The 23,767-nt window shown below is 44.3% G+C and overlaps 1 protein-coding gene and 1 long non-coding RNA gene across 7 annotated transcripts in view; one reads left to right on the top strand and one right to left on the bottom strand.

Annotated features, from left to right (window-relative positions):
* Positions 1 to 23,767, bottom strand: part of LOC124979954 (uncharacterized) — a 76,679-nt gene that overhangs the window by 10,843 nt on the left and 42,069 nt on the right. For all 6 annotated transcript variants that reach the window (XR_007107713.1, XR_007107710.1, XR_007107708.1 and 3 more), the window contains one exon: positions 2,240 to 2,411. This is a non-coding gene — a long non-coding RNA (uncharacterized LOC124979954). The remainder of the gene's footprint in view (positions 1 to 2,239; positions 2,412 to 23,767) is intronic.
* Positions 140 to 21,832, top strand: Myh3 (myosin heavy chain 3). The gene is made up of 39 exons (XM_047544909.1): positions 140 to 343; positions 2,156 to 2,299; positions 2,761 to 2,917; positions 3,887 to 3,914; positions 4,265 to 4,373; positions 4,992 to 5,084; positions 5,853 to 5,916; positions 5,997 to 6,095; positions 6,975 to 7,078; positions 7,163 to 7,301; positions 7,695 to 7,813; positions 7,900 to 8,049; positions 8,698 to 8,868; positions 8,959 to 9,265; positions 9,379 to 9,449; positions 10,348 to 10,435; positions 10,520 to 10,637; positions 11,028 to 11,151; positions 11,240 to 11,376; positions 11,460 to 11,715; positions 11,926 to 12,168; positions 12,258 to 12,434; positions 12,542 to 12,687; positions 12,768 to 12,858; positions 13,685 to 14,074; positions 14,191 to 14,317; positions 15,299 to 15,417; positions 15,588 to 15,784; positions 16,159 to 16,342; positions 16,999 to 17,164; positions 17,471 to 17,595; positions 18,283 to 18,591; positions 18,718 to 18,921; positions 18,996 to 19,121; positions 20,268 to 20,438; positions 20,531 to 20,635; positions 20,801 to 20,896; positions 20,996 to 21,133; positions 21,687 to 21,832. Exons 1-39 carry the CDS (start codon positions 140 to 142, stop codon positions 21,711 to 21,713), a joined length of 5,823 nt encoding a protein of 1,940 aa, XP_047400865.1. The 3' UTR covers positions 21,714 to 21,832.

Here is a 23,767-nt window from a genome sequence, read left to right on the forward strand (position 1 = left end):
CTTGTTCCTGGGGCCTCACATTTGAGGGCTCCTATGGTCAAAGGGTGGCAGGACGGATGCTGGGTCAGGTGGGGAGCTGCTTGGTGCCTGGTCCCGGAGGCAGCTGAGCCATGGGTGGGTTTGCCTTGCAGCTGACACCATGAGTAGTGACACTGAGATGGAAGTGTTCGGCATAGCCGCTCCTTTTCTTCGGAAGTCAGAAAAGGAGAGGATTGAGGCTCAGAACCAGCCCTTTGATGCCAAAACCTACTGCTTTGTGGTCGATTCAAAGCTAGAATATGCCAAAGGGAAAATTAAGAGTACCCAAGATGGGAAAGTCACTGTGGAAACTGATGACAACCGGGTAAGACTCTCCACTCCCTCTGTGGGCACCTGACCCTTGTTTCTTGTGGTTGCCTTGTATATATATGCCTTCATCCTACCTCCAGTCACTTCCAGATGAGGCTTTGGCCCTGATATGCCTCACAGGAAATGGATTTAGACTTTGTAGGTGTCCTCAGAGAAAGCAGAGAGAGTGCTGGCCTTGCAGGGTGGGAGAAGAATCTGGTTGTGCTTGATTAAAGAAATTAACTTTCAGGTGCTTTTATCAATGTTCACAGCACTCTGGTCCAGGGGGGATCAGCTCCATGTGTCTTTAGGGCGTGGAGTTGGGAGTCCAACACTAGGAGGAGTGTTTTTAGAATATTCTCCTTTGGTAGTCTAGGTTTCTCTCTAATTTTGCAATGGCCATCTAACAGAGGAAGTAAGGAAAATGCATAAGGAACCCTAGTGGATCATAAGTTCAATGCAAAACAGCAGCCTCCTGTATCAGAAATGATGAGCATTGTGGTTCACTATATTCTGTTCCAAGCCATTGTGGGAATGCTGGGAGAAATTCTGGATTTGGACTTTCTCTTTTCTGGATTCTTAAACAGAAGAATCTGCAAATGTTCCAAGAAAAGCCAAAGAGTAAGAAACAGAGCTAGAAGAAGGCGGGAGGGAGGGAAGGAGAGAGAGAGAGACATGGAGGGAGAAAAAAAGATTAAGAGAGGAAAATAAAACCTGAGAGACAAGTAAAGGCAATGATGTCATTGAGTTGGGATGAAGGAAAAGGGCATTAAAATTTGACTTCTAGTGCTACCAACCATTGAAGTCCCCAGAAGGTGGCTCTCTACATAATTCAGATAAAGGAGCTAAGAATGGGCTTATAAAATGGAGGATCAGAGCTAGATTTCATGAATGATAATCTAGGACCATGTAAAAAGCCCTGTGCAAGGAGGATGATGGTCCTGAGTGGCGTGGATGAATTCCTGCTCGGAGGCAGGGAACAGGCAGGTTTCCACTTGCACTATCTGGAGACACAACCAGGAAAAGTGGCCATTTTCAGAGGAGGTTACACAAAGAAGGGAGGTGGGGGCAGGATGGGGAGAGAAAGACAGCTCCCACCAAGAGTGCCTGAGGCTCTGCACCCCTGAAGCCTGAGGGCCTTGGGGAAGAGAAGAGTGCAGAGGCCCCGCACTGCCCGGAACCACCGCATCTACCTTGTGGTACACTTTACCTGGCTTGTAATCCTGTGTCTGCAGAAAGGGCCAGGAGAGGTGAGGTGGGGGGTCTTCCATGAGCATGTGCAGGGAGGGTGGTAAAGGGGGTGAGCTGTGGGGTTTGGGGGCTGGACAGCTGCCTTCAGAGCGCTCCGAATCTTGGCTAACTCAGAAGCCACCGACTTGGGGATCAGATGCGACCTCTTTCTTTCTCTTCTGTCCCTGCCTCAGGACTGCCCGTGGACTGCCATTTTCTGAGTGGGTAGGCAAAACCCTATCAGTTGCTGGAGCTAGATTTCTGAGTAGTCAGCACTTCAAAGCTGAAAAGGTTCCTGATGGCTCCCACTCCTGCTCCCATTCCCCACACCTGCACACAGATCCTCTTTTCTCATTTCTGTCATTGTTCCCTCCCTCTGGGCTCACCAAAGAGGAAAAGGACAAAGTCCCCAAGTAACAGAAACAAAGCATATTCTACCATCACCATCATAAGCCGCCCGGTAACCTGGTCCTCCCTTGCTGTCAGCCAGGTGTTCTCCAATGTCCACCCTGCTTTCATAAATAAAATGGGTGATAGACACCTACAGCGGCAACCCACAGAGAACGAGAGTTAAGCCTCGGGACTCTTCCCCTTTCAGACCCTGGTGGTGAAACCAGAGGACGTGTATGCCATGAACCCCCCCAAGTTTGACAAGATCGAGGACATGGCCATGCTCACGCACCTGAATGAGCCTGCAGTGCTGTACAACCTCAAGGACCGCTACACATCCTGGATGATCTATGTCGGTGGTGATGGGTGCCGTGGCTTTCCTGGGACATCTGACATGGGGGGAGGCGGGGAGGTGAAGACGTTTGTGTGGGTGATGAGGTTTTGAACGATTTGTGTTTGACCTGCTGTTGAGGGGAAATTAAAAAAAAAAAAAAAAGGAGGAAGAGAAAAAATGAGAAAGCAAGAGATGAAGGGTGTAGGAAGAAGAGGGGTTGTTGAAGGAAAGTGGGAGGAGGACAGAAGAGCTGGGAGAGCAGGAAAGATGAGGCCAAGGTGGGGTTGTCATTGTCACTTAATGCATGTGGGAGGTCCAGCCACCCTCCTCCCTGAGACTCAGTTGCCTCATCTGTAAGTAGAAACCATACCTTCCCTCCTTAACGAGTTTGTCAGAAAGAAACACAAATAATAAAGGCAAAAGTTTTTTATATATACATACACACATGAGTACATACAGTATATGGTTTTCCCCCACAGACCTACTCAGGCCTCTTCTGTGTCACTGTCAACCCCTACAAACGGCTGCCGGTGTACAACCCAGAGGTGGTGAATGGCTACCGAGGCAAAAAGCGCCAGGAGGCCCCGCCCCACATCTTCTCCATCTCTGACAACGCCTATCAGTTCATGCTGACTGGTGAGCACCTGGGAAGGAGCACAAGTGGTGACCAGACTCAGGGCAGCAGTCCCTGCGTGCTGGACCTGCCCCCGCCTGGTGTCCAGCATAGGGAAGGGAGGGGAGGATCCCGAAGAAACCAGACTATTTAGAGCCTTGTGGACCAGGACAAGTTTGCCTTTAATGCAAGAACTGGTTAATGTAAGGAAAGAAACAAACAAAGGAAATAAAGAGAGAGATAAGAGAAGCCACTTAATAGTGATACAGGTTTATTCCAGACAAACCTGCGGAGGGGAGTCCTGGCAGAGGCTGGAACCACGTACAGCCTAGCGAAGTTATAGGGGAGTGAAGGGGTGGGGGAATTTTTGCAGTTTGGTCACCACTAGGGAGTTATCATGGAAGGGTTCTCGTGGTCATCGTCATCATCATTCTTTGTGCTAGTCACTCTTCCATGTCAAACAGGATGTTTCTCTAGATTTCTGCTCCAGGCAACAATTCTCATTACAGGATATTGTCTGGGGTTTAGGTTAGGCTGATGTTTGTTCTGGGTCAGAGTGACCATGGGGTGACAATTGTTCTAAGGTGATGGATGGCATTGCCTAAATCAAGCTCTCCCTAACTTAAACCACATGAAACTGACATTTTTGTGGGCTAAGACCAAAGATCGACAATTTCCTATGGTTTAACCTGCTGAGAAGCCAATGGTTTTAAGCAGTCTCTTTCTCAAGAAGGATGCTCTTCAAATTCTCCCCTAGGATTAGAAAGAAAGAAAAAGAGAAGGAAAGAAAGAAAGAGAGAGGAAGGAAGGAAGGAAGGAAGGAAGCAAGGAAGGAAGGAAGGAAGGAAGGAAGGAAGGGAGGGAGGGAGGGAGGGAGGGAAAGAGAAAGGACTAAAGGAGAAGAAATTATACGATTTAACTGCTTGATAGAATGGAATTAGGGAGCTCTTTTTTATATTGCCATCAACTCTAATTTATTTTTCCTTTGGCAGATCGTGAAAACCAGTCCATTCTGATCACGTAAGTATCCAAGGAACAGAGTGGTTTCATAGTTGTGGCCAAAGGTGTTATTTGCTTCATTCAGTTCATTAAAAAGTGTTTGGAGCAAAGTCTATGGTGAACAAATAGGTTTGGGATGGGCAAGAAAGCATGCATAAGACCTCAGAAAATGGGAATTATCTATCTTTGAGTCAACTAAGCGAGTGACAATGAAGTCTCCTGCCTGGAGCTGTCTCTCCAAGTGGTCGCACACGTTTGTTTGATGGGTGTGATGTGGTTCAGGCTGTCCAGATGGGTGACATCTATTTATACTAACAGGACTTATTTCTTCTTCTTTTTTTCTTTCTCTGTCTTTTGGTCGCTCTGAATAGCGGAGAATCCGGGGCAGGGAAGACTGTGAACACCAAGCGTGTCATCCAGTACTTTGCAACAATTGCAGCTACTGGAGACCTTGCCAAGAAGAAGGACTCCACAATGAAAGTATGAAGGGGAGACAGGCTTGTTCAGTTTCTACTTCTGACCTCTGTCTTAACTTCAGAATTAGGAGGTCAAGCGTCATCACATTTCCTTCTGCAAGCAAAGGAGGGCAGGCTAAAGTGTAAAATCTTGAAGGACAGCTGGTCATCTTAGACAACACAGTGTGTTAGATCTCACAGGACCAGATCCTGTGATTTCTTGGGAAACAAGGCTCTAAGGCTTAATGAAGAAGGATGAAATTGGGGGTAGCTCAGGATGCCTGTCCTTTTGTGGTAGAATCAGGCAGTAACTGGAAAGAGCAGTAGACCATACTTGCCTTTGAACCCAAATGTGTAGCCATAGTATGAAATGAATACAGATGACCTAACTGAATTGGAGAATCAAGTGTTAGTAATGTCCAAGCAAAAGACCCAGCTCATGCCAAATATGATGGAAAGACAAAAGTGTTTTGAGAAGGGCATGCTGCTGATTTGGTTGGTCCTCAAATTGGTAAGTCAGAGAGGGAGGGACAGGCCTCACCAGAGCTGCCAGGCAGGAGAGACAGAGCTGGTGAACAGTTTTTACTGTCATTTTGTGGCTTAAAAAGAAAATCTTCTTTCTTCCCTTGGTTTCTTGCATCAGGGGACTCTGGAAGATCAAATCATCAGTGCCAACCCGCTGCTGGAGGCCTTTGGGAATGCCAAGACTGTGAGGAATGACAACTCCTCCCGCTTTGTAAGACAGTTGGTTGCAATTGAATCTTATTTGCAGACTACAAGACAGGAAAGATGCGTGTCCTGGGAAGTTTAGAGACCAGTGGAGAGCAAAAATGAGAGAATTAAACAAATAAGATACTTTCATATGAAGTTCAATAAACAGGGCATGTGACAGAATAACTAGGGGTCAGGTGTGCTTTAGATGGGGTTGGTAGGTAAAGTCTCATTGAGGGGCAGTTCTTGGGCACATGAACCAAGATCTGCAGGGATGAAAAGGAGCCAGGCTTGAAAGTCACCAGGAAGAGTAAGGACAAAGGGAAGAGCAAGCACACATCCCTAAGGTGGTGAAGGGCTTGGTACTAAAGGGACCTAAAGAGGATCTGTGAGGTAAGTGGGCAGGTTGTCTAAGACAGGAAAGAGGGAGGAAGAGACCTGGTCATGGAGGAGGATACAAGCCACAAGAAGTCATCTGGATTTTATTCCCAGTACAATAGAAAGCTCCTGAAGGATCCTGTAAAGCAGAATAGTGATGTGGTTTGATGCACATGCTGAAAAACTTAGTCTAGTTGCTTTGCTGTCTAGACACATCCAATGGGTGGGGAAGCACAGACAATGAGGAACAGGAGCAAAGGAGGCACACCACACTGGAAAAAGAAGAAGGGAGAAGTGGGAGGATATATTTAAGTTCAAACGACAGAGGGAAGGGCTCCCATTCACACTGCCCCAGAAACCAGGAGGAGTCCTTAGAGCTGTAGTAAGAGCAGGTCTCTCTTTCCCCCCTGTGCAGGGAAAGTTCATCCGAATCCATTTTGGTACCACTGGGAAGCTGGCCTCAGCAGATATTGAAACTTGTAAGTAGATCCCCTGGGATCAGATAAGGTCTCAGCAATTGGGGAGCAATTTGGAAGCCAGGGCTTTGTTTGTGTTCCAGATCTGCTGGAAAAATCAAGAGTCACCTTCCAGCTGAAGGCTGAGAGAAGCTACCATATCTTCTACCAGATTCTTTCCAACAAGAAGCCTGAGCTCATAGGTGAGGAAGTCACTGGCCAGGTTGGTCTTTCATGCACCAGGGGTTGTGAATCTCTACATCCAATGGAGGACATTTATTTTAGGCCCAGGATGTGGCTGTTTGGGCAATGACGTGTCAATTTGAAATATATAATCAGGTGGTCAGTAACAAGATTAAATCAGTATTGAATTCAGCCCTGGCTTATAAAAACCTTCTGAATAACAAAGCATTTAATTGCCCTTGAGCGCCCCCTTGTGTTCTGGCACAGAAACCAACCTCTCATCAAATGCTGTGAGGCCCATGCATCACATGAACAAGCCAGCCTGTGGAGAGTCACCCTGTTTTTGGTTCAGTACCTAACAGAGGCATCTGTGCACACTGTCTTCTCTGCTCTCTGGCTGTTTGCTCATCCTTCTGGTCAGCAGCTTTTCAACAGATTTTTAAAAGCCTATGATTATACCAAACAACCTGTGCTTCCGGCAGGCAGGATGGGCTCCTGTCTTGATCTACATTCAGCCAGTTTTCCCTATTAGCTTTCCCTAACCTACACTGACATGCACCGATCATATTTGAAGCAAGAAAATTTAAATATTCTCTCTAGGGGTTGTTTGTTTGTTTTTGTCATGCTGGGAATGGAAACCCAAAGCCTCAGGCATGCTAGGTAAGTGCTCTACCACTGAGCTGCATCCTAGGGTTCTTAATCTACATTGCATGGGAGACTGCAAAGTCTCCCCTGGACTATGTTTTTAGTCATAGCTTCTGTATTGTGAAGCTTTCTTGAGGGTACTAACTCTAGATTTAATTTGGCTCCAGCAGTTAAAGTTCCAGGCCAGGATGCAAGAGCTCAAATCCACAAGGGGATGTTTTCCTTGAATCTCCTCAAACTAATTGTCATTTCAGAGCTGCTGCTCATTACCACCAACCCTTATGACTACCCATTCATCAGCCAAGGGGAAATCCTGGTGGCCAGTATCGATGATGCCGAGGAGCTGTTGGCTACAGATGTAAGTGGGATGGATGAAAAGATGTGGGGTATTCCTCCTCCATCTCTGGGGCAATGGATTGACAGGCTCTTCTTTCCATGTCAGAGTGCCATTGACATCCTGGGCTTCACCCCAGAAGAGAAATCTGGACTCTACAAGCTGACAGGGGCTGTGATGCACTATGGGAATATGAAGTTCAAGCAGAAGCAGCGAGAGGAGCAGGCAGAGCCAGACGGCACAGAAGGTACAAAACCCCACAGCAGGCCATAGGTCAGAGCTGGGAGGTTGTTTACCATTTGATGTTTCTCTTGAAAGCAGTTTATACTTCTGCTATCTAGAGGGGTACAAGACCCTTTTCTGGGCCTCAGATGCCTATAAGCACAATCACCTTCCACCTTGCCGAATCACTAGAATGGTCCTGTTTCAGATGCAATGAGAAGTAACCAGGGCTTTCTGAAACCTAAGTCTGCCTTTTCAGAAAATTCCCATCATATTCTCTAAGTGACTTCCCCACATAAGCAGCTGAATGATATGGAATGTAAGGTACACTAAGATGAACTAAGTCAAGATTTGAACCACTGAATGATTTTCAGAGTCTTTCCTACCTTGATGAACAGCATCTTTCTTTTCTTACCAGTGGCTGACAAAACAGCCTACTTGATGGGCCTGAACTCCTCAGATCTCCTGAAAGCCTTGTGCTTCCCCAGAGTGAAAGTTGGGAATGAGTATGTCACCAAAGGTCAAACTGTGGATCAGGTAAGGTTCTGGCTCAAGGCCAGGAAGGGATCGAAGTCCCTGATGGTCACTCTCTTCCTACTCATCAGCTGATGTTTCCCCCATAGGTTCACCATGCTGTGAACGCCCTTTCCAAATCGGTTTATGAGAAGTTGTTCTTGTGGATGGTCACTCGCATTAACCAGCAACTGGACACCAAACTCCCAAGACAACACTTCATTGGTGTTTTGGACATTGCAGGCTTTGAAATCTTTGAGGTATGTATGATTTATACTCATCCTTTGTATGGGGAACTTATTTTTCATAATCCTAAAGGGACGCTATCAAATGATCATTTTGTAGAAAAGTTAGATAAAGTGGATCAGGTAAAAGGACCATGTTGGGAAAGTCTGTATTATTCTGAGAAGTGAAGACTTCTGTAAAGTGGAATTTTAAAGGACATTGCCAAATGGCTAAAAGAAAAAAATGCTATTAGTGACTTAAGGAGAACCAGAAAGAGAAAGAGACAATTCGATAGTAGTAAGTCAATCATGTAATATTTTGTATAATTGTTCTACTGACTCTATGCATAAAAGCCAGAGATAGTCATCACTGTGTGTATGCTGAACTTGTGGCATAGCTGAGGAAAAAAACAAGTCAATTAGGTGCACAGAAGAGTGACCACAAAACAAAGTGCACAAGAGATGCCCAGACTATGGGAACTCAGGAGAAGGAGAAACATCTTCTGGTTTTAAGTTTGGAGAAGTCAGACTCGATGGAGCAGATATGGTCAGAGCCTGGAAGAATGTGACTGCTCAGAAAGTGAATGAATTGGGGAAGGTCCGAGGCAGTGAGCAGGGATGCCAATGGGTCTTTGATTTTGAAAGTGTCTGACTGTTCACGTGAATGTTATATTTTGGTGTCAGTATAACAGCCTGGAGCAGCTGTGCATCAACTTCACCAACGAGAAACTGCAACAGTTTTTCAACCACCACATGTTCGTGCTGGAGCAGGAGGAGTACAAGAAGGAAGGCATCGAGTGGACCTTCATTGACTTTGGGATGGACCTGGCCGCCTGCATTGAGCTCATTGAGAAGGTATCCTCCTCTGTCCACTTGGTCCCTTCTGCCTGTGTACTCTGCTTTTCACATTCACCCAGATGACCTTTTACCTCATCTTCAATCCAGCCTATGGGCATCTTCTCCATCCTGGAAGAGGAGTGCATGTTCCCCAAGGCAACAGACACCTCCTTCAAGAACAAGCTGTATGACCAGCACCTGGGCAAGTCCAGCAACTTCCAGAAGCCCAAGGTAGTCAAAGGCAAGACTGAGGCCCACTTCTCATTGATCCACTATGCAGGCACTGTGGACTACAGTGTCTCAGGCTGGCTGGAGAAGAACAAAGACCCCCTGAATGAGACCGTGGTTGGGCTGTACCAGAAGTCCTCCAACAGGCTCCTGGCACACCTCTATGCCACTTTCGCTACTGCAGATGGTAAGAGACTCCAGATACAAGGACAGTTTTGTCCTCACATGATCTTCCCTTTGTCCCAGAGAACCCAATAGACTTTGTAGGTCCAACAGCACCTGCCCTCTTGTTTCTTTCAGCTGATAGTGGGAAGAAGAAAGTTGCAAAGAAAAAAGGTTCTTCCTTCCAAACTGTCTCTGCACTTTTCAGGGTATGAAAAATACAAATTTATTTGCTTGTAGTTCATTTAAGTTATATAAAAATGAGAAATGGAGAGATTCTAACCTGATTTATTTGAGAATAGTAATGTTGTCTGAAACTGATCACTGAGGTTGAGTGACAATATGATAACATATAAATAAAGGCCAATAAATGTGGGACCAGAATTCCTCTCTCTCTCTCTTTCTCTCGTTTTTTTTTTTGAAGGACAAGTTTTATTATGTTTTTGTGGGACCAGAATTTCATTGTCAATTGTATTGCATTAGGCTGGATTGGCTGGTTAGGGAGGAGAGTTCCCAGCATCAACTCTGGCAACTCACCTTCAGGACACCAGCAACAGCAGCTCATGCTATGGGAGAAGCATGACACAGCTCTAAAGTTGATTTCAGAAACTGTTTTATACTTTGACTCACTGGGAGGTAAAAGACTGACAAATTGAGTTTCTCTTATCTGAATACTTGGGATCAGAAGTGTTTCAGATTTCAGACAGGTAGGTTTCTTGGGGATGGGACCCAATTCTCAATATAGAATTCATTTATGTTCCATATATACTTTACGAACGTAGCCTAAAGATAACTTTATATAATGTTTGTAGTGCACCTGCATTTTGCCCGTGACCCATCACATGAGGTCAGGTGTCATGTCAGCACTCATAAAGTTTCAGATTTTGGAGCATTTTAAATTTCAGACTTTCAGATTAGGGATGTTCAACCTGTGAATCAGTTATTTGCCTATACTTCCAGCCATAGGACCAATAAAGGAAAGAGTTCATTTTACTATTTTTTGGAATTCATGATAAATTTAAAACACCTAACTTATTTTTCATTGCAACATATCTGTGTCTTTGTAAAAACCTTCAGTGGGTTGTTAAATTTATCTTTCTCTTTTAGGAAAACCTGAACAAGCTGATGTCAAATTTAAGAACTACTCACCCTCACTTTGTGCGCTGTATAATTCCCAATGAAACCAAGACCCCAGGTGAGGCACCCGATGGCTTTCTAGAGGGCGCTCAGTTTGTAGGAAATTCTGTGTGAAGCTGATGTGTTTTGCTTCTGCTCTCAGGCGCAATGGAACACAGCCTTGTCCTCCACCAGCTGCGATGTAACGGAGTGCTGGAAGGCATCCGCATCTGCAGGAAAGGATTCCCAAATAGGATTCTCTATGGGGATTTTAAACAAAGGTGTGCAATAAAAATGTTCTATGTGCTCCTTGATGAGATATACAAAGAATGGAATTTGAGGTCAATATTGGCATGAAAAAAACATTTCAAAACATTTGTAGGATTTCATATAAAATAATAACCTCCCACTCAGTCAAGGTAAACATACTTGTTTCTTCCATGTTTTTCTCTGGAACTGATCTGATACACAGCATGGCAGAAAAAGCTAAAGCCTAGGAGTCCCAGGGTCTAGATTCAGACTATCAGTTAGCAGTGTGACTATGATCCAGTTTTTTCAGCTCTTGGGAACTTGGTCTTCTTGCCCACAGGAAGAGAGACCTAAAGTGACTGGTCTCCAGGGTTTTTATCTTTGTCAACAGCCTATAATTAGTTCTGTGTCTACAATGGCAGATATCGAGTGCTGAATGCCAGTGCAATCCCAGAGGGCCAGTTCATTGACAGCAAGAAAGCTTGCGAAAAACTCTTGGCATCCATTGATATTGACCACACACAGTACAAATTTGGACATACCAAGGTAATGCTTCAATTCCAAAAGATGTTGACCTTTTTGTCTTGTTAACTTCTTCAGACAACTGACTCATGTCAGTCTTCTCCCCTATAAGGTGTTCTTCAAGGCTGGCTTACTGGGAACCCTGGAAGAGATGCGGGATGACCGCCTGGCCAAACTGATCACCAGGACACAAGCTGTGTGCAGAGGGTTTCTCATGCGTGTGGAATTCCAGAAGATGGTGCAAAGGAGGTAGAGCAGGGTCTTTGTACAAATGTGCACTCTTTGGGGAAAAGGGGAGTCTCCTTTAGGAATAAACAATGTTGTGTTTTTAGGGAGTCCATCTTCTGCATCCAATACAACATTCGCTCCTTCATGAACGTCAAGCACTGGCCTTGGATGAAACTCTTCTTCAAGATCAAGCCCCTCCTCAAGAGTGCGGAGACTGAGAAGGAGATGGCCACCATGAAGGAAGAGTTTCAGAAAACCAAAGATGAACTTGCCAAGTCAGAGGCAAAAAGGAAGGAGCTAGAAGAAAAGCTGGTGACTCTGGTACAAGAGAAGAATGACCTGCAGCTCCAAGTACAAGCTGTATGTGTTTTAGAAATCTTTTCTTTCTTTCATTTTTAAAAATCTCCTTCTAGATTTGTTTATGTATTTAGGAAAGCTGGATTCTTTGTGGGATTTTTAACAATTTTTGGTTGGGATAGTCTATAAAGAATTTCATATGGAACAAAACACTGGAACATCACACATCTTATCTCATTAAAGGGAACTGCGATTCTTTTTTTTTTTTTAAAGGAAAGTGAAAATTTGTTGGATGCTGAGGAAAGATGTGATCAGCTGATCAAAGCCAAATTCCAGCTTGAGGCTAAGATCAAGGAGGTGACTGAGAGAGCTGAGGATGAGGAGGAAATCAATGCTGAGCTGACCGCTAAGAAGAGGAAACTGGAGGATGAGTGCTCAGAACTGAAGAAAGACATTGATGACCTTGAGCTGACACTGGCCAAGGTTGAAAAGGAGAAGCATGCCACGGAGAACAAGGTACTCTTCTTGTGGGTCTTTCTTGTTTGATGCCGTCATTGCAATCTGCACTTTCTCTCTTCTTTTAATTATTTGTGGCTTCCTCTTAGGTTAAAAACCTTACTGAGGAACTGGCTGGGTTGGATGAAACAATTGCAAAATTAACCAGAGAGAAGAAGGCCCTCCAAGAGGCCCACCAGCAGACCCTGGATGACCTGCAGGCAGAGGAGGACAAAGTCAATTCTTTGAGCAAAATCAAGAGCAAGCTGGAACAGCAAGTGGATGATGTAAGTAAACAATGTTAATCAGGATTAGTAGACCTTTCAGGGTTGAAAGCACACAGGGGTCCTCTTGCGAAGCCTTTGTTCCTAAAAGGAAATGGTGCCTTTTTCAGCTGGAAAGTTCCCTAGAGCAAGAAAAGAAGCTTCGAGTAGACCTGGAGAGGAACAAAAGGAAGCTGGAGGGAGACTTGAAGCTTGCCCAAGAGTCTATATTAGATCTGGAGAATGATAAGCAACAGTTGGATGAAAGGCTCAAGAAGTAGGTCCTAAAAGCACTGGTTTCAATTTTGTAAGTTACTGGGGATTCTGTCTTCATGCCATGTACACTTCCTTCCCCAGGAAAGATTTTGAATATAGTCAACTACAAAGTAAAGTGGAAGATGAACAGACTCTGGGCCTCCAGTTCCAGAAGAAAATCAAAGAATTACAGGTGGGAGGCTTTGGATTTCTCTTTCATGTGTGGTGTCCCTCACTCAGTGTGCAGGGGCTGTCTACTCTAAGCCATTTAGAACAAATGGGCAGGACAATGGGGCTGCCTGTCTCACAGATTCTTTTCTTGTCAGGCTGACTCCACAGTGATTAACAGTGATTCCCATACTTTGCAATCAATTCAGTTAAAGTAATCGGACCAACATTCAGTTGAATAAAAAATATCCTGGGTTGGTCACTGCAGGGATAATGACCATGATAGTAAAGGAAAAAGTCATTTGAAAGGAAATTTAGCAATATTCCTATTTCTCTGGGGGAAAATTCATAAACGGGTTTGTCTGATAGAAATGGGAACTAACATGTTCTTTTATTGTTATTAACATGTATTAAAATGTACACATGAAACGGTTTCAATGTGGTATTTCAATACATGCATACAGCATGCACTGATCAAATTCAGCCTGCCTTTATACGACCCCCAATCCTTCCCAACTTCTAGTAATCACTATTCCACATTCAGGTAGTTTTTTTTTTTTTTTTTAACATGCACATATGAGGACATAAGATACTTGTTTTTCTGTGCCTGGCTTATTTCACTAAACATGATGTCCTCCAGTTCTATCTTTTTTTTACTGCAAATGATAGAATTTCATTCTTTTTATGGCTGAACAAAATTCCATTGTGTGTATGTACTACCTTCTCTTTATTCATTCATCCGTGGATGGGCACTCAGGTTAATTTCGTATCTTAGCTGCTGTGAATAGTGACATTGTGAGTCACCCTGAGGGAACTGCCTGCCCGTGGAGTGAATGGACTGCTCTTTACAGGCTCGCATAGAGGAGCTGGAAGAAGAAATTGAGGCGGAGAGAGCGACCCGCGCCAAGACGGAGAAACAGCGCAGCGACTACGCCCGGGAGCTGGAGGAGCTGAGCGAGCGGCTGGAGGAGGCGGGCGGCGTCACCTCCACCCAGATTGAGCTGAACAAGAAGCGGGAGGCGGAGTTTCTGAAGCTGCGCAGGGACCTGGAGGAGGCCACCCTCCAGCACGAAGCCATGGTGGCCACGTTGAGGAAGAAACACGCGGACAGCGCGGCCGAACTAGGGGAGCAGATAGACAACCTGCAGCGGGTCAAGCAGAAGCTGGAGAAGGAGAAGAGCGAGTTCAAGCTCGAGATCGACGACCTCTCCAGCAGCGTGGAGAGCGTGTCCAAGTCTAAGGTCTTGGATGGGGTGGGGCGGGGCGGAGCCCAGCTTTCCATAGGGAGACACCATTGCACCAGTGACCCTTCATACCCGACCACTGCCCGACTTCTCTCCCTTTCCCAATCCTTCAGGCCAATCTGGAAAAGATCTGTCGAACTCTGGAGGATCAGTTAAGCGAGGCCAGGGGCAAGAATGAGGAGATTCAGAGGAGCTTGAGCGAGCTGACCACACAGAAGTCTCGGCTTCAGACTGAGGCAGGTGAGCAATGTGAGGAAACCGAAAGGGCTAAAACGCACCAGCGCCTGGAAGGGGCAGTGCGTGTGTCTGAGGGAGAGTCTAGGAAAGCACACTTCCAAGAAAGAAATAACCAAAATAACCTACAAAAGGGACTGTCCACAGTATCCTGACGGAAGAGAATATTGAGTTTAGTAAAACCAGAGAGAATAAGAAGGGACTCAAAATATCCCCTCGTTTAAGCTCTGTCACATTTAATATATCATCTTGCTTCAGATGAAATCTCATTTGCAGAAATAGGACTAGAAACTGACTCATGGCCTTTCTACTTCTTGATGCACATCATGTACATTGGAATGTTTTAGAGAATAAAGAGTGAAGCAGGTCCAACTGTGCAGGGTCTTGGTGTGTAATAAAAATATAAAGGAACATTGTTTGGGGCTTTTACATAGAAAACGTGGCTCCACCCAGAACTGGTCTCTCATCAACGATGAATCCATCTTTCGCTGCATCCATAGCCAAGACAATGAAAACAAGAAGTGTAGCTAGTTGTCACTTCTGTAATAACCTTGGGGGTTCACCTCTGGAGTCATAAATTCCCACCCTTTTTTCTCTGACTTCTGTATAAGCACATAAACCTGAACTTACCATATTCACCCAAAAATTTAACTTCACATTACTAGAGATATAAATCCAAAGTATTTCTCTTAATAACCAGCAAACAGCTGGAAATACCAGCCAATGGGGAGGTTCGATGGGAGTTGTTAAGAACTGCTGGTAATGCTTCAATTTATAATTGTTCTTTTTAGGTTTTCTCACTAGAAACCACTCGTAGCTCCAGTAGTTTACAATGATATCTTGTCAGGTTGTGCTTTCCATTTCTTCTTCAAGAAGAGCCCACATCTTATCATTTATTCTTTCCCCAGATCTTAGTACAGTGCCTTATACACAGTAGAAACTTGGTGAATGAATGAATGAAATGAAAGTATTTCCTTCTGGACATAGGTGAGCTGAGTCGTCAATTGGAAGAAAAGGAAAGCATAGTGTCCCAACTTTCCAGAAGCAAGCAAGCATTTACTCAACAAATAGAAGAGCTCAAGAGGCAGTTGGAAGAAGAGAGCAAGGTACCTTCTCTGAAGGTTTAATTTTCATATACTACCTGCAAATAAAGCAAAACAAAACAAACAAAAATGCAACTTTATTCCATAGGTAATGTTAGCAGTAACATACCTAGATTGTATGACGCACATAGGATTAAGTCAGTCGACTGAGGGCTCTTTCTTAACTCCCACAGGCCAAGAATGCTCTGGCCCACGCCCTGCAGTCCTCCCGCCATGACTGTGACCTGCTGCGGGAACAGTATGAGGAGGAGCAGGAAGGCAAAGCCGAACTGCAGAGGGCGCTGTCCAAGGCCAACAGTGAGGTTGCCCAGTGGAGGACCAAGTATGAGACGGATGCCATCCAGCGCACAGAGGAGCTGGAGGAGGCCAAGTATGCCACCCTCTGCCTTTAGAAGAACTAGAAACCTTAAGTGATCATAGGACTTTAGAACTACTCAGGGATAAATTTGATGAATTTGTTTTTGTTACTAGATGTTTCCCTGTTGCACATACCTTTAAATATAGGGCTGTGCCATTAGAGGAACTTACTGTTAGCACATTTCATTAAGACAAACAACTTTGATCTTAGTTAGAGACAAGACAGATTATTGACCACAGATTTCGAGCAGACGGGGAATTCTCCTGGGCTTATGAAAGCACAAGGGTGTTTGAATCACTTAGATTAGTGATTCCAACTTGATGAACAGTGATGTTCAAGAAGATTGAAACTTAAATAGCATCTGCTTCTCTTTCATATTCTGTAAGGAAAAAACTTGCTCAGCGCCTTCAAGATTCTGAGGAACAGGTTGAGGCAGTGAATGCTAAGTGTGCTTCCTTGGAGAAGACCAAGCAGAGGCTGCAAGGAGAGGTGGAGGATCTGATGGTTGATGTGGAAAGAGCCAACTCCCTGGCCGCTGCTCTGGACAAGAAGCAGAGGAACTTTGACAAGGTGTGGGATCAGCTTCATCTTGGTTGAACACCATGATGTGGGGGAAATTCTAATGGCCATGGAAGGATGCGACTGGGTCCCATACCTGACTCTTCCCCTTCTCGGCAGGATGGCCTTAGAAAAATTCCTGAACTTCACTAGGATGTGTTTCCTCATCTGTGAAACAGAATGGAAATGGGGTGGGGGTGAAAATTCCTTTCCAACATTGTCAGTGGATATGAACCAATTCCTACCATGTTATTCAGTCCCAAGCCTTTTTCCTTTCACCGCACCCCCCACCCTGTACTGTTGTGTCAAGGTGGCTGATATGTGGTAATCTAACTTAGTCCCAACAAGTCTCAGTATGGCAGATAAGGATGATCTGAACCAATGTTTTTAACAAAGTGCTTAGAAGTTCAGGGCCATTTTCATGTTAGGAAAAGGGCAATTTAGCCGAGCTAATTCCTTCCTAAAAGATCCATTTGCTTTTTGGAGATAGCAATATGGATTATCTTGAGTAAATTTATGGAATAAAATCCTGGTTAGTGCAACAATCAAGAAGGATCCAGATACCACAAACTTAGCACTAACTCAGAGTATTTGCCTTATGGTAATAATTAGTTAGAAGTTTGGAGGAGAGCTCTTAAACAGAAATCCCTTCCATCTTGGTGTTTCAGGTGCTAGCCGAGTGGAAGACAAAGTGCGAGGAGAGCCAAGCAGAGCTGGAGGCGTCTCTGAAGGAGTCCCGGTCCTTGAGCACTGAGCTCTTCAAGTTGAAAAATGCCTATGAGGAAGCATTAGATCAACTTGAAACTGTGAAGCGTGAAAATAAGAACTTAGAGCGTAAGCTGTTCCAAACAGTATGAGATGGTCTGAAACCTCCTCCCTTCACACTCCATAGCCATAGCTAGTGTGCTGGATAGGCGTGACTCTGTTATTCAGATCCCTACACACGTCTACTGATGCACCCTCAGAAAGCGTTCACCATCCAAGCATTATTTTGAGTCTCTCTGTGCTACATCTTATCTCTAGGAAACAGGAGTCCTTAGAATTTCAATAAACTAGTGAAAAAGCATTGCGTTGGTGCTTTGCATGCCTGGCAACCCGTGCAGAGGCATCCAAGTACAATTGAAACTTATTTCATTGCAGAAGAGATAGCCGATCTCACAGAACAAATTGCCGAAAATGGTAAAACCATCCATGAGCTGGAAAAATCAAGGAAGCAGATGGAGCTGGAAAAGGCTGATATCCAGCTGGCTCTTGAGGAAGCAGAGGTAGGCATGAATGCTGGAGAGGCAGTAGCAGAGACAATGAGGCAGGGCCTGGGAGGCAAGCTGACTCCACTCTGTGTCTTGGCTTTTGCCTTTGCAAATTACAGTCCTAAAGCCTTTCCTTTTCCCATCAAAGAGCATAACTGAGGTTGAACGAAATAATACCTGCAAGTTATCTTGCACTTATTGGACAAAGTATTACATTTAAAGAATGAGCTTTTACAAAATCTCAAGTGAATTTCAAATATCTGTAAAGAGCTTCCTGATGATTTAAATGTTACGATGATTTAAATGTTACTGTTGGGCATGGTGGTGCATGGCTGTAATCCCAGCTACTCAGGAGGCTGAGACAGGATGATCACAAGTTCAAAGCCAACCTCAACAACTCAGAGAAACTCTGTCCCAAAATACAAATAAAAAGGGCTGGGGATGTAACTCAGTGGTAGAATCCCCCAATACCACAAAATTAAAATGAGTGTTATTATTGTGTGGTTGTGTAATTGAAACAAATAGCAGTGAAACATATTCTATTTTTGTACTGAAGATAAATTAGAGATTTTTTAAAAAGTAACTTTGAATAGTATAGAGTTAGATTTAGGAATATTCCATTGAAGTTTTGTTACCCCAAAGGTCTTGTAGCAGACTTTGTAGAGGCATGGATACCATTCATTTTGTTTTTGTTTTTTAAAGGCTGCTCTTGAGCATGAAGAAGCCAAGATCCTCCGAATCCAGCTTGAACTGACACAAGTGAAATCAGAAATTGATAGAAAGATTGCTGAGAAGGATGAAGAGATCGAGCAGCTGAAGAGGAACTACCAGAGGACAGTGGAGACGATGCAGAGTGCCCTGGATGCAGAAGTGCGGAGCAGAAATGAAGCCATCAGAATCAAGAAGAAGATGGAGGGAGACTTGAATGAGATTGAGATCCAGCTGAGCCATGCCAACCGCCAAGCTGCAGAGACTCTTAAGCACCTCAGGAGCGTCCAGGGGCAGCTAAAGGTTGAAAGAGCTCCCTTGTGGGATGGGGAGAGACCTTTCTTGTCCTCAAATACTCAAAGATGTAGAGAAGACTCCTGGTCCTAGTACTGCCACTTCAAATAGAATTTTCCTTTTACCACTGACTAGGACACCCAGCTGCACCTGGATGATGCTCTCCGGGGCCAGGAGGACCTGAAGGAGCAGCTGGCAATCGTGGAGCGCAGAGCCAACCTGCTGCAGGCAGAGGTGGAGGAGCTGCGGGCCACACTGGAGCAGACGGAGAGGGCCCGGAAACTGGCTGAACAGGAGCTCCTGGATTCCAATGAGAGAGTGCAGCTGCTGCATACCCAGGTAAGGGCAGGGAGGACAAGATGGGAAGGTTCAGCCTCAGACACAGCAGTGTAATGCCAGTCCTCTTGCTGCAGAACACCAGTCTCATCCACACCAAGAAGAAGCTGGAGACAGACCTCACCCAGCTCCAGAGCGAGGTGGAAGATGCCAGCAGGGATGCAAGAAATGCTGAAGAGAAGGCCAAGAAGGCCATCACAGATGTAAGCCTTTTTCTTCCTGCTCCCGCAGGGCTGTCAGAACCATGCTTCATTAAAGCCCTATGTTCCCTCCTAACCTCCAGATATTCCCATGAGACAGGCGGGGTCTTCCCCAGGACACATATGGTGTACATGTTGCTCCAAAACCACTCCTACCTCCCCTCAAACTCAGCTGTAACCTACTGCACATTTAAAAGTGGGACATAGAAAAAAAAAAAAAAAGATTACATCCTGCTTGTTCTGCCCACGGAAAAGCATGTTTTCCTTTCCTTCAATATCTGACTTCTTGCAGAGATGGGAATGAGACCCTCTGCTGTCACTGTCCTAACATTTCTCTCCCCTCCCTGACTATCTAAACTTCCTGGGAATCCTAGAAGCTCCAATAGTGCCACCTGCTGCCTGACAGGAGAATACTACCTCAAAACTTGCTTTCCTGTATGTTTGTTCATGCACCACCTTAATCCTCAAGACGCCTTCCCTTAATTTCCCAATCTGTAATACTGGTTATTAAATCAATCTCCTTCAAGTCTCAGGATTCTTTGAAAATATATGTTGGTGTTAACAAAAGAAAGAATTCTTGGAGGGGGAAAAGATCCCAAGAACTCCAGTTTCAAGAATACTGTTTCCCAACTAGGCCTTGGGGATTTCATTTATTAGGTTATCTTATAGCCTTATTTTTTAAAACAATATTTTTTTGGGGGGAGGTAGTGTAGGGGATTAAACCCAGGGCCTTGTGCTTGGGAGGCAAGCACTCTACCAACTGAGCCATAAACTAATTTTTTTAAAAATAGTTTTTTAGTTGTAAATAGACACAATGCCTTTATTTTATTTATTATTTTTATGTGGTACTGAGGATCGAACCCAGTGCCTATACCTGCCAGGCAAGTGCTCTATCACTGAGTCACAACCCCAGCCCCTTAAACAGTTTTTATTTATTCATTAACACACACAAATATGTGTGTGTGTGTGTGTGTGTGTGTGTGTATGTGTGTGTTTCTCCTGCCAATGTGGAAGACATGCTCACTAATTGTCCTACCTATTACCCTTTTACTTTAGCCTGGCCTCTGGTCCTCTGGGGCACCCAGGTTTCAACAGCTCCAAGGCCCCTGAGCTTTGTCTTCATCTTTGTGGGTACACTTTATTTTTCAGGCTGCCATGATGGCCGAGGAACTGAAGAAGGAGCAGGACACCAGCGCCCACCTGGAGCGGATGAAGAAAAACCTGGAACAGACGGTGAAGGACCTGCAGCACCGCCTGGATGAGGCTGAGCAGCTGGCACTGAAGGGTGGCAAGAAGCAGATCCAGAAACTGGAGACTCGGGTACTTGCAGAAGGAGTCCTGGCCAAACTGAGCCTAGCAGCCTCCTTATTCATGCTACAGCCCCGGACTAATTTCCTGACCATCTCCCTCAGATTCGAGAGCTGGAGTTTGAGCTGGAAGGGGAGCAGAAGAAGAACACAGAGTCTGTGAAGGGCCTAAGGAAGTATGAGCGGCGAGTCAAAGAGCTAACGTACCAGGTAGGTGGAAAGAAGACCTGACAGGCATTTCCTCAGTAAGGTGCAAATGCCACCTTGGATTCTCCACCTGCATATAGGAAGAAACACTTGAACCAGAAAACTATCCAGGCCTTCTGCAGCTCTGTTCCCTCTTCTCTAGTGACATTCCTGTTTTCTCATTTTTAGAGTGAAGAGGACAGAAAGAATGTGCTGAGATTGCAGGATCTGGTTGATAAACTTCAAGTGAAAGTCAAGTCTTACAAGAGGCAGGCTGAGGAGGCTGTAAGTCAGGGAAGGGTGTAGCTTTGGAATGGCAGCCTGGTCCAGTTCCTACAGGGAGCTCGGAGAGAGGATCTTACCTGCTGGGCTCTTTGGTTTCAGGATGAACAAGCCAATGTTCATCTCACCAAATTCCGGAAAGCTCAGCATGAGTTGGAGGAGGCTGAGGAACGTGCGGATATTGCAGAATCTCAAGTCAATAAGCTTCGGGCCAAGACCCGAGACTTCACTTCTAGCAGGGTAAGCTATTGATGATTGGGTCCCTGGGTGGGACCCATGATGATTGCAGAGACTTTCAAGGTGGAAAGAGCCATTGGAAACCCTTTCTATATGACTGGGGAATCTAAGACACTGGAAGAAAAGGAATTTGCTTCAAATATCTGAGCTGAGCAGAGCCCCACTAAAACCCCACTAAACTACTCAGGTCAGTAGTTGACAATACAAAAAACATAATCCAGAAAAGGAATGAGGGGTGCCTAGTGAGCAAGCGCCCCCTGTTGGCATAAGAGAGACTGCTGCAGGAATACCCTACAGAGCCAAATGAGCTTGTCTGTAGTCACTTCACAAGTAGGAGAATTATTACTCAGAGTATGGGGCTTGCTCTATTTGATGGCCAGTTTCTCAGGTGATAGGGAAACTTCATGTAGGCAATGGTACATCTGCCCAAGGTCCAAAAAGTACCCTGCGTCCTACCAAAATATACAAATAATCCCCTCATGCTTGCTGGGAGGAAGGATGGAGGAAATAGGTCTCTGCCACCTTACTTGACTAAAAGTGTCCACTTTCTTTCCAGATGGTAGTTCATGAGAGTGAAGAGTGAATGAGCCCTGCTGTAACAGGACAGAAGATATGCAAAATGTATATTTTCATGGTTCCTGACCAACGCTTAACTTCCATGTGACTCCTTTTCACATGCAATAAATTTTATCTTGTTTTCAATTTGGGGCATTTCATTGTATTTGTCTTCCTCTTCCCAACCTGTAAATAATTCCTCATTTGTTGATTTTTATGCCCAATGTTGAAATCTCAGTAAGCACATGACTTCATAAATGTAATGTATCTGGGCATATGGGAGGGAGAGACTGCTTTGGGTTTAAACTTGAGAGGTTATATAAAAAAGAAAAATGACAGTTAGGTTAGCCCATTGCTTTGGCAGGGGATAGAAGGGAGTTTTTCCAAAGAGTCATGTCTTATTTGATATAAGGGAAACATATATGTTTGGTTCAGAAAAACTCTGACTTAAGTTCAAAAGGTTATAAGACAAGGGATCAGATTGCCCTCCTCTATATTCTACAGGGGAAATATATCTGGAATCTAGTCAATATTTTTTGGGCAGTTACTCCATGCAAGCACTGTGCCAGTAGGAATACACAGATGAATAAAATAGTGTCAGGTCCCTTTAAGAGCTCAGTCTAGATCTCCCTAATGTCCTGTTATCTTGACTTGATCTGCAGTATTTCAGAGCTGCACAACCTAAAACCTCATCCCTCAATTCAGGGTGGGTCTGTCTTTATCTAGGAAAACACAGCAGGAGGTCAGGATAACTATCTTGCTGACCTGCTGCTGGACATAGTGTCTTCTAACGTGGGATCATTTGTCATAATTAAACTCATCAGAAAGAGCTGCCAAGTTCCCTTCTTTATCTGATTCTAGAAGATTGGGAAATGACCCAGTTTGACTCAGGTGGGAATTATAGTCCAAGGGGAGTTCTCTTCAGTGCTCAACACCAATTTTAGCAGCTCCTGAAATTTGCCATTAGGATAGGAATGGAGTTGCTATCAAGTCATATTTGACCTGTCAGTGATTTCAAATCTTTTTGTTTCTCAGACCATGTCACTTTGACTTGTTTTCAATACTTCACAGCAACACTGTGACACAAAAGTGACTTATTCTTCTGGTGATAGCTTTTCATGAGAGGAAATCACAGCAATGTGAACAAGTCTGATCCACACCCAGGCCTGAGACCAGGCCAAAGGTCATTCAGATTCTCTCAGAATTTACAAAGACTGCTATAGATTGCCTTCCATAGAAAGGTGGCGAGAAAGAAAGCAAAAAAGTTTCTCGTTGCAAAGATATTCCAATTATTAAGTAAATTAGAGACAAAAGAACTGGAATATCACCACTTTGATAAGAAGTAGGAACACTTAACGAATTATGACTACTAGTATCATAAGAAAATAGGCAGCTAGATATGATATGTCCCCTGACAGAAGTGCAAGCTGTTACCTACAAAGAATGCCTGCCCAACAGCTTACCTTGGATCTGATCAAGCCTTGGGATGTGACTACCACGAATTTAGAAGCAATAGAGGGGACAGAGATATAAATGCAATAAATAAAATCTAGGATATAGGGAAATAGATGAAACAAATCATTTAGTTCTTTCAATAAATTAATTGCAAATAAAAAATAATAGAAAAAATGAAAGAGGAACAATAGATTAAGAGATGTAATGGACCTATCCACCAATTGCACTGTAAAGACTTGGTTTGTATAAACAAGTGTAAAAACATAGATATACATGTGTACTCTATTTTGTTAAATCTGAATATGGACTGGATATCTGATGGTGATAAGGGATTCTTATTCATTTTTAAGGTATGTGGTACTGTGATCGTGGTACTGTGATCATATTTTCTGAAACAATTCTTATCTTTTAAAAGTACATGCTAAAATATTTACAGATAAGAAAGGAAAAGTGAGCAAACTTTCTTTCAAGTCAACTTGTTTTACAGAATTTAAGACTTAAAGGATTAATAAAAGAGACTTCTGATGTATTTTATACAAAATGGGGCCTGAAAATCGAAAATCTGGAGACTATGGGACCTGACAGTGTCTACTTATTGCAAAATGTGCCATGTCACACATAGGAGAT

Source organism: Sciurus carolinensis, chromosome 3 (genome assembly GCF_902686445.1).
Source record: "Sciurus carolinensis chromosome 3, mSciCar1.2, whole genome shotgun sequence".
Taxonomy (NCBI): domain Eukaryota; kingdom Metazoa; phylum Chordata; class Mammalia; order Rodentia; family Sciuridae; genus Sciurus; species Sciurus carolinensis.

What these genes read in the sequence shown, in the direction of transcription:
- Myh3 (XM_047544909.1), top strand. Translation starts at nt 140, where the DNA reads ATGAGTAGTGACACTGAGATGGAAGTGTTCGGCATAGCCGCTCCTTTT. An exon ending in ACACATCCTGGATGATCTAT is followed by an intron (nt 2,300 to 2,760) that starts GTCGGTGGTGAT and finishes TTTCCCCCACAG; the next exon opens with ACCTACTCAGGCCTCTTCTG. An exon ending in AGAAGGACTCCACAATGAAA is followed by an intron (nt 4,374 to 4,991) that starts GTATGAAGGGGA and finishes TTCTTGCATCAG; the next exon opens with GGGACTCTGGAAGATCAAAT.